General features: G+C 30.6%; 1 protein-coding gene and 1 long non-coding RNA gene across 2 annotated transcripts; both read right to left on the bottom strand.

The window, feature by feature from the left end:
- Window positions 1-2,139: 2,139 nt before the first annotated feature.
- LOC114404337 (F-box/kelch-repeat protein At3g23880-like) lies at window positions 2,140-3,093 on the bottom strand. The gene has a single exon (XM_028367336.1). It carries the CDS (start codon window positions 3,091-3,093, stop codon window positions 2,140-2,142), a length of 954 nt encoding a protein of 317 aa, XP_028223137.1.
- Window positions 3,094-4,824: 1,731 nt separating this feature from the next.
- On the bottom strand, window positions 4,825-17,731 carry LOC114404336. The gene is made up of 2 exons (XR_003664928.1): window positions 17,071-17,731; window positions 4,825-4,986 (listed from the first exon to the last, which is right to left on the bottom strand). It is a non-coding gene; the product is annotated as an uncharacterized LOC114404336 (long non-coding RNA).
- Window positions 17,732-18,506: the final 775 nt, after the last annotated feature.

Raw genomic sequence — 18,506 nt, 5'->3', positions numbered from 1 at the left:
AATTGGATCAACCAAAGGCTTCAGCACGGTTCCAAAATAATGTCAAGCAGATTGTCTTGAGAAGGGAAATTTTACACTGATTTAGATAATTTTGGAAGCCATTTCCGCAGACAGCAACTGAAATTTGGTTGACAACAACTAAAATTTGCCTGACCCGTGAAAATTGTAACTGCTTCTATAACTGGATCGGATCAAGATTTAAAATACTGGAAATTACTATTTACATCATTTTAGCAAATGAGATTCATCAGAAAACTTCTTATATATAGGCTTGAGTAATCTTGAATCCATTTCATTCAGCATGCTTTTATGAAAGTTGCTAGTGTATAATTGTATTGTAGTGGTGTCACATAAATTCCAATCTTTTCAATATATTTAGTAGCATTGCTCTAATAAAAAAGATAATATACTAATTAGTATATCATATGAGTAAAGTAAAATTTAATAGAAAATATTTGATATATTAGAAAATTAAATAACCCTAACAATACATCGATGTGTATAACCACCTGCAAAGTGTGTGGAGAATTTCAGCTTAATTGGTATTGAGACATTGTGTCAACTATCAGTTTTTGATACAACCTCTAAGAAACTCGAGGTTGCACTCGACAAGCAAGATCACATTGCATCTAAGGGATTCAGCTATAACAGAAATCTCTTAAGAGTTTAGACTATGTTTATTATAGCCAGGTATCGTTTCCAAGGAACAGTTGCAACCTGATAAATTGACAACTGAATTGAACATATATATAAAGTCAATTATGTCTGAAACATATTAGCCATAGTGCTGATATAATTGTCACAGTTACAACAACACATCAGTATTTATTCTCAATGATGATATACTTATTTAAAGAACTAATGACATAAATACTACAGTTTAATGTACCATTCTTGTTCTGTCCTCGTACCTGCAAAAAAAAATTGATGTTAATTGAAAGTCTGAGAACGTTGGTTAAGCAAAGTATAACAAAATGTAGCATACTGATGCAAGACAAAAACAACCATAACATTGATAAAATTATTAAAATTGAAGTAGCATCATGAATCAATAAAATTGTAGAATTAAGAATCAATGAAATATGAAATTACCAAGGATTTGTAGAACGATCTAACTTCTATTTCACTTAATTCCAGTAATCACGATTAAAAATTTGCAAAGCAATGAAAGAGGTGAATGACCGAGAATGAATCACAAAAAAGATTGGTTAGACCGAATGCCTATGCAAAATGGAAACCGACGTATATATCAAAAAGTATAAAATCTGTGATTATAGGTTGAAATCGTTCAAAGCTACAGTCATACAGTAAAAAAAGCACTAATATATATTCAGATCTACTGTTGCAGAAATTGATGAAGCTCGCATTCGGAGAGAGGGAGGGAGAGAAAACATGTCAACGAAAGACAGAGAGGGAGAGCATAGGTTGGAGAGATCAGACAAAGATAGCACAGATTAAGATTGAGATGCTGATGAATGAATCCTTGAATTCACATGCAGTGGTTTCATTACTTCTTTTCTTAGATTTAATTATAAATGAAATTAATATCTAATTTTATCTAGGAATGTAATATGATGCCCAACACAGATATATCAGCTTACTAATTTGATAATGGTAGTGATAACAAAAGACAAGCAGGCAACAGTAACAATTTGTAGTATAAATGTTAACAAATGACATTTTATTAGAATCCACAATATTTCTATACATGCTAATAAAATAAATTGGTTACCCGATGCTACATTTCTAGTAGTAATTCACAACCCAAGAGAAGAATATATGTTAATACATGATATAGATTAGATCTCACATAATTAAGTGACAAAGAATTAAACATCTGACAAAGCGTTCGAGATTATCATTATATAATTGAAAAGACAGAAATTAGATGATGCCAATTAAATAGGGTAATCAAGAACTCACATCTGTAGAATTTCAATAAGGTATGACCAAACTTTTGGTAAAAATCTTGAGGTTGCGCCACAACAAAGTTCTGAAACTACCTGAGGGAACGACAGAAACTTGAGACTTACCATCCCCCTGGTTATACAGAATTGTTTGGTATTCATCATCAGCATTTCTAGTGAATTTCAGCATGAAGAAGTCTCCATTGTTAGACATGCACAATGGTAAAATCATCTATTTTTCTTCATTAGGACGAATATTAAGATGTAAATAACTAAAATTTATTAATTGAATCCAAGACTTGTCTTCTCCAAACTTCCTCATCTGCCACAAGCCAAGATGGGTGTTGCTATCTTGCCAAACGCACAGTGAGTCTCTAAAAACTCCAATATTTGTATCAAAAAAGCAAAAATCGTCGGGAAAAAACAGTGATCTGCAAGTCTCCTTCTCCAGGTCAACAGAAATAATTACGATTTCAGAATGAATGGTTTCTTTTCCCTTAATAACAACCCAATTAAGGGTTCCACTCAGATACACTCCACCAACTTTAGGTAAAGTCCAAAGAACAGGAAAACCTTTAAGGTTTCTCCAACTACTGTCACCCGCGCCATAAACTTTCATCTCAGTCTTTTCAGATACGTCAAGTGAGAGCATAGTCAATGCAATTGCTACAACCTTGTATTTGTCACTTGACAGATCATAGCCAAACCCAAACATTGTTCTACGACCAATGCCCGGGGAAAAAGATAGCGTTGGCGATTCTTTGGATATCACCCTTGTCGCCTTGTTCCAGAAACAAACACGGTATCCTTCTGGTATTTCGCTAACCCCACAGTGCAACCCATTACATGAACCGACCAGATGGTAACCTGGCATGTTTGCGAAATTGAACAAGAACGTTTCAATTTGTAGGGAATGGAATAACGAACTTACATCACACGATTCCATGTGGATTTCAGGGATGGATCCGAGGCAGACATTTTTCATCAGTTGAAGGTGTTCCAAATCGTCCTTCGCAGCAGATTTGCTAAGGTGCAATTTGATGAAATAGGGATCTGACATCAGGGAGTTCCATCCCTTGCACACACACTTGAATTGGATCAAAGGTTTCACGGGAAGACGAGACAAGATTTCCTCGATGAGTTCGTCACAGAGGAGTGGCGACCATGGTTTCTTCTCTGATCGCATGTTTCTGTGGTTTCTTCTCTGATCGCATGTTTCTGTGGTTTTCAGTGAAGAGTCCACATATATATGTCCCAATGTTGCTAGGGTTTAACCCTTCAATAAATGAATATATTTTATTTCAGAGATAAATTTATTTAATCTTTTAATAAAAGCTGTAATAAAATTGGAAATAAATCAGGCGAAAGATGCAGGAGATAAAAACAACGCAGATTTCTGGACAAATTTAGTGGAATAAATCCTGTGTTAAATACACATAACATTTTTTTGTCCATTTGGATTAAGAAAAATAAGATAAATTAGATATGTTTCTTACAATTTTTGTCATCAGACTCTTCAACATATTTTAAAATTTTACGAGATATATTTAAGAAAAAGAAAAAAGAAAAGTTAGATATGTTTCTCACTATTTATGGGTCTGTGCTCTGCACAGTATTTAGTTTGGGAAAATAATTATATTTATTTTATATCATATCCATTTTAATAACTAAAGAATAATGTTTTTTTATAATTACTAAAAACCATTATTTGAGTATATAATAATTTAAGAATATAATATATTTTATAATTACTACGTAAAAATAGTTTTGTAAATTGATTTAATAGAGTAGATGGAAAAAATTGTGTAACAGTGAGGAAATTTTGCAATTTTTTTACTAAATTACATAAAAGTTTTACAATAAGAAATTTTTCAGTAAAAAAAATTACAAAGTTTTAAAACTATTATCACAATGAAGTAAAAAAACTAAACAAATAATAAATAAAATGCTCTCCAAATTTAATTGGAATGAAAAAAATAGAAACAAGAATTTAAATTTGCTGATAAAAAAATGTTCAATAAATCTTTAGTTAGGCGAGAAGAGACAGAATATAGGGAAACTTTTTCATATTAAAATTATTATGATAATAAACTAGAGAAAGGTTCGACAATTAAAATGAAATATATATATATAGGGGCATGCAAATTTTGTTGACACATGAATCTGTCAATTGGATCAACTAAATGCTTCATCACGCTTTGAAAATAATGTCAAGAAAATTGTCTTGAGAAGGGAAATTTTACACTGATTTAGCTAATTTTGGAAGCCATTTCAGCAGACAGCAACTGAAATTTGGCTGACAACAACTAAAATTTGTCTGACCGGTGAAAATTGTAACTGCTTCTATAACTGGATCGGATCAGGATTTAAAATACTGGAAATTACTATTTACATCATTTTAGCAAATGAGATTCATTAGAAAACTTCTTATATATAGGCTTGAGTCTTCTTGAATCCATTTCATTCAGCATGCTTTTATGAAAGTCGCTAGTGTATAATTGTATTCTACTGGTGTCACATAAATTCCAATCTTTTCAATATATTTAGTAGCATTGCTCTAATAAAAAAGTAATATACTAATTAATATATAATATGAGTAAAGTAAAATTTAATAGAAAATATTTGATATATTAGAAAATTAAATAACCCTAACAATACATCTATGTGTATAACCACCTGCAAAGTGTGTGGAGAATTTCAGCTTAATTGGTATTGAGGCATTGTGTCAAGTATCAGTTTTTGATACAACCTCTAAGAAACTTGAGGTTGCACTCGACAAGCAAGATCACATTGCATCTAAGGGATTCAGCTATAACAGAAATCTCTTAAGAGTTTAGACTATGTGTATTATAGCACGGTAGCGTTTCCAAGGAACAGTTGCAACATGATAAATTGACAACTGACTTGAACATATATATAAAGTCAATTATGCCTGAAACATATTAGCCATAGTGCTGATATAATTGTCACAGTTACAACAACACATCAGTATGTATTTCTCAATGATGATATACTAATTTAAAGAACTAATGACATAAATACTACAGTTTAATGTACCATTCTTGTTCTGTCCTCGTATCTGCAAAAAAAAAAAAAAAATTGATGTTAATTGGAAGTCTGAGAAGTTGGTTAAGCAAAGTATAACACAATGTAGCATGCTGATGCAAGACAAAAACAACCATAACATTGAGAAAATTATTAAAATTGTAGTAGCATCATGAATCAATAAAATTGTAGAATTAAGAATCAATGAAATATGAAATGACCAAGGATATGTAGAATGATCTAACTTCTATTTCACTTAATTCCAGTAATCACGATTCAATGCCTATGCAAAATGGAAACCGACGTATATATCAAAAAGTATAAAAAAACCTTTGATTATAAGTTGAAATCGTTCAAAGCTACAGTCATACAGTAAAAAAAGCACAAATATTCAGATCTAGTGTTGCAGAAATTGATGAAGCTCGCATTCGGAGAGAGGGAGGGAGAAAAAAAATTTCAAAGAAAGACAGAGAGGGAGAGCATAGTTTGAAGAGATCAGACAAAGATAACACAGACTAAGATTGAGATGCTGATGAATGAATCCTTGAATTCACATGCAGTGGTTTCATTACTTCTTTTCTTTGATTTTCTTATAAATGATATTAATATCTAATTTTATCAAGGAATGCAATATGATGCCCAACACAGATATATCAGCTTACTAATTTGATAATGGTAGTGATAACAAAAGACAAGCAGGCAACAATAACAATTTGTAGCATAAATGTTAACAAATGACATTTTATTAGAATCCACAATATTTCTATACATGCTAATAAAATAAATTGGTTACCAGATTCTACATTTCTAGTAGTAATTCACAACCCAAGAGAAGAATATATGTTAATACATGATATAGATTAGATCTCACATAATTAAGTGACAAAGAATTAAACATCTGACAAAGCGTTCGAGATTATCATTATATAATTGAAAAGACAGAAATTAGATGATATCAATTAAATAGGGTAATCAAGAACTCACATCTGTAGAATTTCAATAAGGTATGACCAAACTTTTGGTAAACTAAAAACTCCAATATTTGTATAAAAAAAGCAAAAATCGTCGGGAAGAAATAGTGATCTGCAAGTCTCCTTCTCCAGGTGAACAGAAATAATTACGATTTCAGAATAAATGATTCCTTCTCGTTCAGTTTTTCCTCCAACTGCTCTGATAGAGTTCCCAAACGTTAGAGAGACGGAGAAGAGATTGAAGTCTCCACTTGTACTGTCTTCATGTGATTCCATTTTCTCCCTCCACGAATATTATTTCGCAAATCAAAACGGTGAAAGTGTGCACAATTGAATTGTGAACAACATATCCAAATTGAATGAAAATCCAATGGTTAACGAAACCGGGATTGTAGTTTTACTGAGACCGTTCTGGGTTTCTGCGGGAAAAGAGAAAGGTACGGTGCGAAGGGTATTTCTCCTAGGTCTAACATGGTTTTGCAATTCCCAACGGTGAGAATGCTCAGAATTTGGTTTCGAACATGGTAATCAAATTTCACGACGATCCAACGGTGAATAAGTCCTAGATCGTCGTTTTTCTGAGACAAGTTTGGTGGGCTGCGGGAAAAGAAAGGGTTTTGAGAGGAGAATGAGAAAAACGAAAAAATGAGGAAAAGAAAAGGCACCGTCAGTGTGAAAAACTAACCTAACATTATTTATAGCTAAGTTAACTCTATTTATTTATTTATTATTTTATAAAAAAAATAAACTTTATTTTATTCTCTATCAAACAAATAAATAAAATACCCTTTTTATTTTCTCTTAAATCACTATTTTAATTAATAATTATATCTTCTTATTTATTTTATTTATAAAATCTCATCATTTTTTTAAAACTCTATTTATTTATAAATAAAAATCCTTTTTAATCTAGTTTATGAAAATTGGGATGTTACACCTCACTCCCAGGACTTTCAGCCTGGAGTGTGCCAAATGTAGGTGACCCAACGATGGATCTAGAATAGACTCTAGTACCATTTTAGAAAGTGGGTTATAGGCCTAACTCAATCATACAAAATCGGTTTATAAGGTGAAGTTTGTCCCACACTTATATATTTTAGTTTGATTTTATCTTTAGTTGATGTTGGACTAAATCACCACCTAAAGAGGCCAAAAGTAAGGTAGGCTAAGGGGTATCCACAATTAGGAGAGCTTTTCCAACAAAAATGAAATGCAACAAAATTAGTACTGTTTACAAACATAAATGTTAGAGAAATATTTTGTTAAAAATAATTTTCTATATTTTCTTATCTTTATATTTTAATATAATATACACTTAATAAAAATATTAATTAATGCAAGATCAGTTAAAATATTTATGAGTAATTATTAAATAAGAATATTTCAGTCAGTTCAGTGAAAATACTTTCTTAATTTTGTAAAGTAATTAATATTTGCAATAATTATATATGGTCAGAAGTCGAAACAATTAATATTTGATTAAATATTAATCATGCTGTTTTGATTCCGTTTCAATAGAGCTTTTTGGGAGTACCCAAAAAAAGCTCCTTAGTTGTGTATTGTAGCTTTGGCGGGAAAATTTTAACCACATAATGACATGTGGCAGGGGGAGAGAGAGAGAGAGAGGAGGGGAAAACTTCTAATATATAGTAATAGATAGATAATAGATATCATTGCTAGCATCTTTTTCTGCCCTGGCCCAACCTCTCTGGCCAATGACCAATCCCAGGTTTTTGTTCTTGCATTAGAGCTCACTCTGTTAGCATTTCAGAGCTCACAAATGTCTGCTATTTTTTTTCTCCTTTTTGGGGTTTTTTTCTTCCTTAATATTCAACTGTTCACATTTTCGTAATTTTTGTCTAATGTGTTTTCTGTTTTTTTACCCTGATAATTTGACCATCATCTTTCATATTTTGACTTCATTCTATATTCTTATTGCTCCTTGATTGATGGTGATTCTGAGTGTAAACTGTGACTTATTTATCATGAATTTATTTAATTTTGGGTATATTATTTTTGAGTATTTGTATTTTGTATGTGCAGTATAAATTATTTAGTTTGTATTATAATATGACCAGTCCCTTTGTTGTACCACTATCCGAGATTAATAACTATGATGCTGGGTATTTATGTAAATAACCATGGTATTTTTTTTATGTAAATATTTCTTTTGATATTGCAATGGTAAAACTAAAGTAATGTTGATACTGAATTAGAGCTGTATCATAGGGGTATAAATCTGTTACAAGGCTGCAATCCAAGAAAATAAATAAATAAAAAAAACAGAACTAGAGAGCCCCTTTTCTGAGGAAGAACCAGCTTGTTCATTCAGCCTATTCAATACCAATTTTTTGATACCCCCATTATATAATCCTTCTATATCTTCCCTCTCCCTCCTTTCTGGCCTTTGATTTTTCTTTTCTATGTATTTATCTATTTTTTCATGGCAGAATGAAAAAAATACTTAAACTTTGTTATGGTTTTTGTGCAGACGAAGCTGGTCATACATGAGGGCTTTGTAATATGGAGATAGATATCCATTGTTTTGTGTAGGTCCTGTCAAAAGATTAGGAAAAATTATATTGGTAGGCATTATTGCTTACTTCATTCGTTTCATAGGCCTTGTATATTACCACTGTTTTTAGAGTATTTTCTTTGGTAAGAGACGAATATAGAGGCATGTGTACAGGATCGTCTCTTCTTTCCTTGTAATTTTCCTTTGTTTTTTTTTTTTTGTCTCGTTCTCTCTGCCCTTGTGCAGAGGAACACTTTATTTTTTGTTCTACTAGATTAGTGAATGTATTATTAGTCTGTTAGATAATTGGGATAGGAGTAATTTTTATGAGCAAAAGCCAATTCAAAGTTTTGTGAATACAAAATTTCTGGTGTAACATCTGCCATTGGTGTCTGCAAATATTTTTAAATCAGTGATGGAGAAAACAACCACGTTCACTTGTTCCATATCACCTTATCTTATTCCTTGTGTATCAAGAAACAATTTTTTTTAGTGTAAAAGCAGGTAACTAGTTGGAACCATTGGGAGGGATGGAGATGTGAAATTATTCTTGGTAAGGTTTATTTGTTTAATCCTTTCACAGAAGGAGCCAGTAACTTTTTCGACTTTATTTTTTTAGTCTCAGCGGAGCTGGTGCTTTGTATTCCTATATTGTTGGGGGGTTGGAGTTCTGCCTGATGAAATGCTTATATTTTTGTAGTAGCAGATGATATGGTACAGTGCATTTTTATTTGTGACGGATTTGTATGTTATATTTAGGTATTACATCTGCATCTGCAAGAGGAGAATAATGGTGTTGCTGAGGGGAGGGCTTGTTTAGAAAATTTGATCCTTAAAAAGTTTAATATAAAACTTGTCATTTTTTATTATATTTTTTTTAACATTGACTATAAATTATTGATAGTTTTTTTTTGGGTTATTTCTAATACTTATTCAATCTAAATTTTTATTATAGTTAATTTGAAAAAAGTATAGTTAATTTCAAAAAATGAGTAATTCTAATTTTAAGTCACTTTTAGTAATAATACAGTTGTGAGTATTTGTAATGTTTTAAAAGCAATGCATGTATTTGAGTTTTTGATGCAATTTAATAGTTTTATTGATGTATGAATTTTATGTTTGTATACGCAATGAAGGGTTAAGATGAAAAGTGAGTTATTCATTAGAAATTTAGAATCATTTGATTATATATAAGAAAATGAAGGGAGAAGATGAAAACCAACTTTTTAAAAGTAACTCTTGATATTACTTGATCTCTCATATTATTCATAATTATTTTAAAAAATTTCATTTAAGAAAATATCTAATTAATTAATCATATAATTTTTTTACACTAATAATATTTAAAAATTAAACTTCAACTTTAATTCTAACTTTTTTGTCTAGTGTGATTAATCAGCTTGATCCTAAAATTAATGTTTTCGTCATTTCTGTGTTACATTTCTTTTCAACCTTTTTAGTAAAAATAATTGATTTAATTTCTGTCCGCACAATTTTTCTTCATTTTAATTTTATCGTCTGTTGATATCAGAAAATTATTTATCATAAGAGATCAATAGGTATTCTATATGGGCGTAAAAGTTTTTACTTGAAATAATTTTTCATTCACCTAAAAAAAAAAAGAAATCATTCTTAATGAGTAATGAGTAGCCCCATTTCTGAAAAAATCACAAGTCCATGCTTATATGCCACTTGAGGTTTTAATAAAAATTGATTTTGCAGTATAAGTACATCGTCAATCTACTCACTGCCATCGTTAATGTACCACTTAGAATCGTCCTTCTACTCCAACATACATATAAATGAAAAAAACATATATAAAATACGGAATCTAATTAAATCAATTTTATTCAATAAAATCGTAAATCAGTCCACGTGGGTAATGTTCACATTCGCTTTACTGTTACCAAATAAAATTTCTTAGAAATATTTATGACTTAAAACAAGACTGTTCAAGTTTATCAAATAAAGTAAAATGACATGTTTGATACGTCATGCAATTAAAATAAAAACTCTTGTTCCAATGTCACATCCTATCAAAATATTGCGTCTCGGAGTCCTCCATCACAAGGTTTCTTAAAGTAATTCACCTAGCCATTTGCTCTTACAAACACAAGGTTTAAGATCATCACATGATCCAAACATAAACAACACATGAGGAGTGAATTATCACATTTTTAAACAGGTAGAGATAAACGAAGACACACACATATATAGTAAAAATATCACAAGCTTAACTTAACATAATTCACATCATTTTACCAATCATTGTGTAACATCACTTGTCCTAAGGATTTAATCACAAAATCATATTCTACACCTTCACATTAATCACATGTTCATAACAAAACATCTCAAGTACAACACAACATCTCTCACACACAATTCATTACCCACCATCACGTAGCAAGTCACAATGATCATTACACAGACGTTATGCAACATATATACTAAGACTCAATCCTATATTGAATGTGGTATCTTGTCAGTGAAAAATAACACTAGGGCACCTAGGAGTACATAATAAAATACACCACACAATGGGTAAGGAGGTCACTCTTATTAAAAGAAATCATAAGGTGATCAATTAGGGTTATTCTGTTTAGCGTGAATGCTCTAACCATATGAGATCAACATAGATTTAAAGGAGCACTCAAACCGAGTGTATTTACCCTCAAGGCCTAGACTCTGAAGAATCCATTAGGGTCTCATTTTTCTTATTCAAGTCGAATCCCTAAAACTTTTACATGCAGCCACTACACATGAATTATACAATACCTAACTTTGAATCCTACACTTTCCTTTTAACACCTCATGCATTGCTCTATAATTTAACAACTCTGGTTCCTAACTTGAAATCCTACACTTTTCTTTTAGCGACCGTGATTGTTTTTCTGATTACATGTTTCTGTGGCTTTCAGCGAAGTGACAACACACTCTAAATCAAAATTATGTACTTCTCAACACATCTTCCTGAACAGTGAATATAACTAGAGAGATAAATTTAGTTAATCTTTTAATAAAAGTTGTAATAAAATTGGAAATAAATCAAGCGTAAGATGCAGAGCTAAAAACAAGGCAGATTTCTTAACAAACTTAGTGCAATAAATCCTCAGTTAAATACACATAACATTTTTTTGTCCATTTGGATTAAGAGAAATAAGAAAAATTAGATATGTTTCTTACAATTTTTGTCATCAGACTCTTAAACATATTTTAAAATTTTACGAGATATATTTAAGAAAAAGAAAAAAGAAAAGTTAGATATGTTTCTCACTATTTATGGGCCTCTGCTCTGCATAGTATTTAGTTTGGGAAAATAATTATATTTATTTTAGATGATATCCATTTTAATAACTAAAGAATAATGTTTTTTTATAATTACTAAAAACTATTATTTGAGTGTATAATAATTTAAGAATATAATATATTTTATAATCACTACGTAAAAATAGTTTTGTAAATTGAATTAATAGAGTAGATGGAAAAAATTGCGTAACAGTGAGGAAATTTTGCAATTTTTTTACTAAATTACATAAAAGTTTTACAATCAGAAAATTTTCAGTAAAAAAAAATTATAAAGTTTTTAAACTATTATGACAATGAAGTAAAAAAACTATAAACAAATAATAAATAAAATGCTCTCCAAATTTAATTGGAATGAAAAAAATAGAAACAAGAATTTAAATAATCTGATAAAAAAATCTTCAATAAATCTTTAGTTAGGCGAGAAGAGACAGAATATAGGGAAAAATTTTCATATTAAAATTATTATGATAATAAACTAGAGAAAGGTTCGACAATTAAAATGAAATATATATATATATATATATATATATATATATATATATATATATATATATATATATATATATCTTAGCAATTCAAATATCAATATACTTTCACGCAAAAAGTTCATACATGTGTACATGTTTTTAATGTTTAACAATTCAGATGTTAATATGTTTTCTCATAACAATACTGCTATACGGTATGAAATTCTAAGGTACGAAAAACAAGAAAGATGATGCGTAATTATTTTATATAAATTAAATTATTTAAAGAAAAATAAATAAAACTTCAATAGATAAATCTTTTGTAATAAAATCCTGCTTACCCTGGTACCTATCTATATTACCCAAATCAAATAAACAAAAGCTAATAACAATTACTGCTGGTAAATGCTAAATTTTTCTTGTTTTGGTAGTGCCGCATATTGCCTCTTCAAAACTTTCAATTCTTTCGAATCTTTCTTTTGCAAATTTGAGGTCTGAGTCTAACTTTAATTTGCTTCTGAGTTGTTTAACATTTTGACAACATTTCACAAATGAAAGTTAGAACAATAATGCTTTGATTCATTTTAGAATTTAAAGCTTTCTCTAGTTTATTATCATAAGACCCCACAAGAAAGCTTCCATGGTGACCCCTACAAATTTCTCTAAACCCTGCCTAAGATGGTTTTTCCAAAAGTCAACTTAGAATCTATAGAATTTAAGATAATTTTTCTAATTACAATCTTAGAATTTAAAAAAAATTAATAAAACCTACAGTAATATTTTTTTATCAAATAAAAACTCACCATAATTGACTATAGAATTTACAAATCGTATTTGATAAAAATCGTCTCTCTTCCCAACATGATGATATTTTGTTACTCAATAAAATTAATTTTAAATTCATGATTGATTTGGTGAAAAAAATCTTAAAACTTAAAAGAAAGTCACATTTTTTCCCTAATTATACCATGCAATAATATTAAAAAATTCAAATGAAATTTTAAATTAAATTATATATGAGGAATATTTTAATTTCGGACGATACGCTAATATTAATTATTTTACTTTACCAGAACTTCTTAATATCAAATATAGATAATATTTCTATAAAAACAAAAAAAATTAACATCGAATAAATATATATACATATAAGCTTAATTTATCAACTTATGTTGCATGTAAATATAAAAACAATTATCAAAATTTAAATCTTACTTTAACTATATGCACAAAAAATTGGTGAACAAAAATCATTCAAAATTATTATATATGTACTTGTCATAATTGAGAAAGAATTGTAATAAATGCATAGAAAGAAAAAAGAGCTTTCAATTTCATTTAGACATAGTTTGCAAGAAGGCGGAAAATAAATGATGCAAACTTAAGGATATTCATCATTTAGTTACTGGCTTTTCTTGTATAAAATCCAACCTTGGAAAAGAATACCATACATTACACGCATAGGAATTTAATTAATACAGTACAAAATGAACATAACAACAAAAGAAATTAACATGCTAACAAGAAAACTATGAAAATATTGGTAGCAACAGGATATAAGTATGACATACTACATATAAGACCTTCTATTTTATAGTTAAGCCTTATCCCTAAACATAGATACTAACCATTTATTTAAGTTTTAAAAATTACAAGTATTCACTATTAATTTTTTGGCAATCAACACATACATTCCACCAATCACCAAATATAAAATACAGCACGTAGAGTTACCTTCTAAATGAGCACCAAGACCCTCCAAAACAGTAAGATTAGCCCTTCAAATTAATACAATTTTAATTTTCTTATCTACCAGTAGAACCACACTTCAAAAGTATATATATACAATAAGTATATTCTCTAAAGAAATCTTGTGGAGGAAACTTCAACTAATCCTTCATGAAGGAATATATTCTTCAGTTTTTATTATTGAAAACCTGAATTTAGTGTGTCTTATATAGTAAAGGAAAGAAAACAAAAATGAAAAGAGAAAAAGAAATCACATAAAAGAGGTTAATTAGGAATTAAAAAACAATAAAATGGTTTTTAAATTAACAAATCATTATATTTAATCATAAGGAATCAACGTAAATATAACAATTACTTGTTAGACAAGAAATAAGCAGCAAGTATTCATTGAAGGGTATTTTGAGGATAAAAAAAATTGTTAGAGTAGTGGGACTAGTGGGAGTGCCAAGAGGCACACCCATAAAGCACTAGTGTATTTACAAAATGGAACAGAATATTTGATTTATCACTTGTTTTATTATCGTTGAATATCACACATAACAGATTTATACTTTTCTTTAATTTCCCACCATAAAACAAGATAAATGAATTATAAAATAAGATATTCCAAAGTCCACACCTAAAAATAAAAAAATAAAAACTGAAATTAACCAATTTTGGTCACAAGTCATTAAACCAGGAGTCTGATAACCAGAGCCTGTATGAACTACAAATCATCAATCAGAGTATTTGAGAATAATTATAGTTCAATAGTGTGACAAATCCAAAAATTCAAGCAGACAAGTAACTTGGTCCAAGCATCATCCACATATCTGCAATGGCATTGACATATTTAATGGCCAAAAATAGAGCATTTTCAATGGTTTACCTCAACATGTGGCTGTCCAGCAAGAAGGTTTGCTACTGCAGTACCTACTACAGCATGACTAGCTTCATGCCGTGCAACTAGAGCCTTCTCACTTCCTTTCAAGTTGGCAGTCTTCTCTTCTATTCCCTGAAGCAAGTAACTTGGTACATTTATCCAGAATAGATAAACTAGACTCAAATTTACATAACTAAAATTTTCAATTTAACATTTGTGATCGACACTCCAAAGCTACACCTACCTTTAAGCAAGGCCTGGTCATAATTTTCAAGACATTTCCCCCAACATAAGGTGTTGGCAGTATTTTTCCATAATGTACACATACATGCATGTAGTATTTTTATATACAGACTTCATCATGAACCATGAGGACTTAGCATGTAATGATAATGATATGAGTATGACCACTAAAATCAGGTTTTGAGTCATAACCTGTAAGCTGATCAAGGATCGAGCATAGGGACAATCAATATCATCTGGAGTCACACAAAATGTAATGGAAATTTGCCCGACCGGTGAAAATTGTAACTGATCTACGTTCTTGTAACTACTTCTATAACTGGATCATGATTTAAAATACTAGAAAATATTATTTACAACATTTTAGCAAATGAGATTTATTAGAAAACTTCTTATATATAGGCTTGAATCCAATTCGTTCAGCATGCTTTTATGAAAGTTGCTAGTGTATAATTGCGTTGAACATGTGTCACATAAATTCCAATCTTTTCAATATATTTAGTAACACTGCTATAATAAAAAAGATAGTATACTAATTAGTCTATAATATGAGTTAAGAAAAATTTAATATATTAGAAAATTAAATAAACTTAAGAGTTAAGAATCCATCTATGTGTATAACCACCTGCATAGTCGGTGGAGAATTTCAGCTTAATTGGTATTGAGGCATTGTGTCAAGTATCAGTTTTTGATACAACCTCTAAGAAACTCGAGGTTGCACTTGACCAGCAAGATCACATTGCATCTAAGGGATTCAACTATAACAGTTAAGAGTTTAGACTATGTGTATTATAGCCAGGTATCGTTTCCAAGGAACAGTTGAAACCTGATAAATTGAAAACTGAATTGAACATATATATAAAGTCAATTATGTCTGAAATATATTAGCCATAGTGCTAATAATTGTCACAGTTACAACAACGCATCAGTATCTGTTTCTCAATGATGATATTCCAATGTAAAGAACTAGCGACATAAATACTACAGTATAATGTACCATTCTTTCTGTCTCCGTACCTGCAAAAAAAAACTTTGTTAGTTGAAAGTCTTAGAAAGTTGGTTAAGCAAAGTTTAACAGATGTAGCATGCCGATGCAAGAAATATATATCAGAAAGTATAAAACCTGTGACCAATGATCTGTAGAATGAAATTGTAGAAGTAAGAATCAATGAAATATGAAATGACCAAGGATCTGTAGAATGATCTAACTTCTATTTCACTAAAATCCTGTTATTACGATTCAAAACTTACAAAGCAATGAAAGAGGTGAATGACCGAGAATAAATCACAAAAAAGATTGCTTTGATCGAATGCAAATGTAAAATGGAAACCGACATATATATCAAAAAGTATAAAACCTGTGATTATAGGTTGAAATCATTCAAAGCTAAAGTCATACAGTAAAAATAGCACAAATATTCAGATCTAGTGTCGCAGAGATTGATGAAGCTCGCATTTGGAGAAAGAGAGGGAGAGAAAACATGTCAAAGAAAGACAGAGAGAGAGAGCATAGGTCGGAGAGATCAGACAAAGATAGCACAGATTAAGATTGAGATGCTGATGAATGAATCCTTGAATTCACATGCAGTGGTTTCATTACTTCTTTTCTTAAATTTTCTTATAAATGAAATTTATATCTAATTTTATCTAAGAATGTAATATGATGCCCAACACAGATATATCAGCTTACTAATTTGATAATGGTAGTGATAACAAAAGAGAAGCAGGCAACAGTAACAATTTGTATAAATGTTAACAAATGACATTTTATTAGAATCCACAATATTTCTTTACATGCTAATAAATTGGTTACCAGATGCTACATTTCTAGTAGTAATTCACAACCCAATAGAAGAATATATGTTAATACATGATATAGATTAGATCTCACATAATTAAGTGAAAGTATTAAACATCTGACAAAGCGTTCGAGATTATCATTATATAATTGAAAAGACAGAAATTAGATGATGCCAATTAAATAGGGTAATCAAGAACTTACATCTGTAGAATTTCAATAAGGTATGACCAAACTTTTGGTAAAAATCTTGAGGTTGCGCCACAACAACGTTCTGAAACTATCTGAGGGAATGACAGAAACTTGAGACTTACCATCCCCCTGGTTATACAGAATTGTTTGGTATTCATCATCAACATTTCTAGTGAATTTCAGTATGAAGAAGTCTCCGTTGTTAGACATGCACAATGGTAAAATCATGGATTTTTCTTCATAAGGATGAATATTAAGATGTAAATAACTAAAATTTATTAATTGAATGCAAGACTTGTCATCTCCAAACTTCCTCATCTGCCACAAGCCAAGATGGGTGTTGCTATCTTGCCAAACGCACAGCGAGTCTCTAAAAACTCCAATATTTGTATCAAAAAAGCAAAAATCGTCGGGAAGAAACAGTGATATGCAAGTCTCCTTCTCTAGGTCAACAGAAATAATTACGATTTCAGAATGAATGGTTTCTTTTCCCATAATAACAACCCAATTAAGGGTTCCACTCAGATACACTCCACCAACTTTAGTTAAAGTCCAAAGAACAGGAAAACCTTTAAGGTTTCTCCAACTACTGTCACCCGCGCCATAAACTTTCATCTCTGTCTTTTCAGATACGTCAAGTGAGAGCATAGTCAACGCAATTGCTACAACCTTGTATTTGTCACTTGACGGATCATAGCCAAACCCAAACATTGTTCTACGACTAATGCCCGGGGAAAAAGACAGCGTTTGCGATTCTCTGGATATCACCCTTGTCGCCTTGTTCCAGAAACAAACACAGTATCCTTCTGGTATTTCGCTAACCTCACAATGCAACCCATTACATGAACCGACCAGATGGTAACCTGACATGTTTGCGAAATTGAACAAGAACGTTTCAATTTGTGGGGAATGGAATAACGAACTTACATCACACGATTCCATGTGGATTTCAGGGATGGATCCGAGGCAGACATTTTTTATCAATTGAAGGTGTTCCAAATCGTCCTTCGCAGCAGATTTGCTAAGGTGCAATTTGATGAAATAGGGATCTGACATCAGGGAGTTCCATCCTTTGCACACACACTTGAATTGGATCAAAGGTTTCACGGGAAGACGAGACAAGATTTCCTTGATGAGTTCGTCACAGAGGAGTGGCGACCATGGTTTCTTCTCTGATCGCATGTTTCTGTGGTTTCTTCTCTGATCGCATGTTTCTGTGGTTTTCAGTGAAGAGTCCACATATATGTCCCAATGTTGCTAGGGTTTAACCCTTCAATAAATGAATATATTTTATTTCAGAGATAAATTTATTTAATCTTTTAATAAAAGCTGTAATAAAATTGGAAATAAATCAGGCGAAAGATACAGGAGATAAAAACAACGCAGATTTCTGGACAAATTTAGTGGAATAAATCCTCAGTTAAATACACATAACATTTTTTTGTCCA

This window comes from Glycine soja, unplaced genomic scaffold, assembly GCF_004193775.1.
Source record: "Glycine soja cultivar W05 unplaced genomic scaffold, ASM419377v2 tig00020871_1_pilon, whole genome shotgun sequence".
Taxonomy (NCBI): Eukaryota; Viridiplantae; Streptophyta; class Magnoliopsida; order Fabales; family Fabaceae; genus Glycine; species Glycine soja.
The sequence above is the reverse complement of the archived record's forward strand: the minus strand, read 5'-3'. Positions and strand labels throughout refer to the sequence as shown.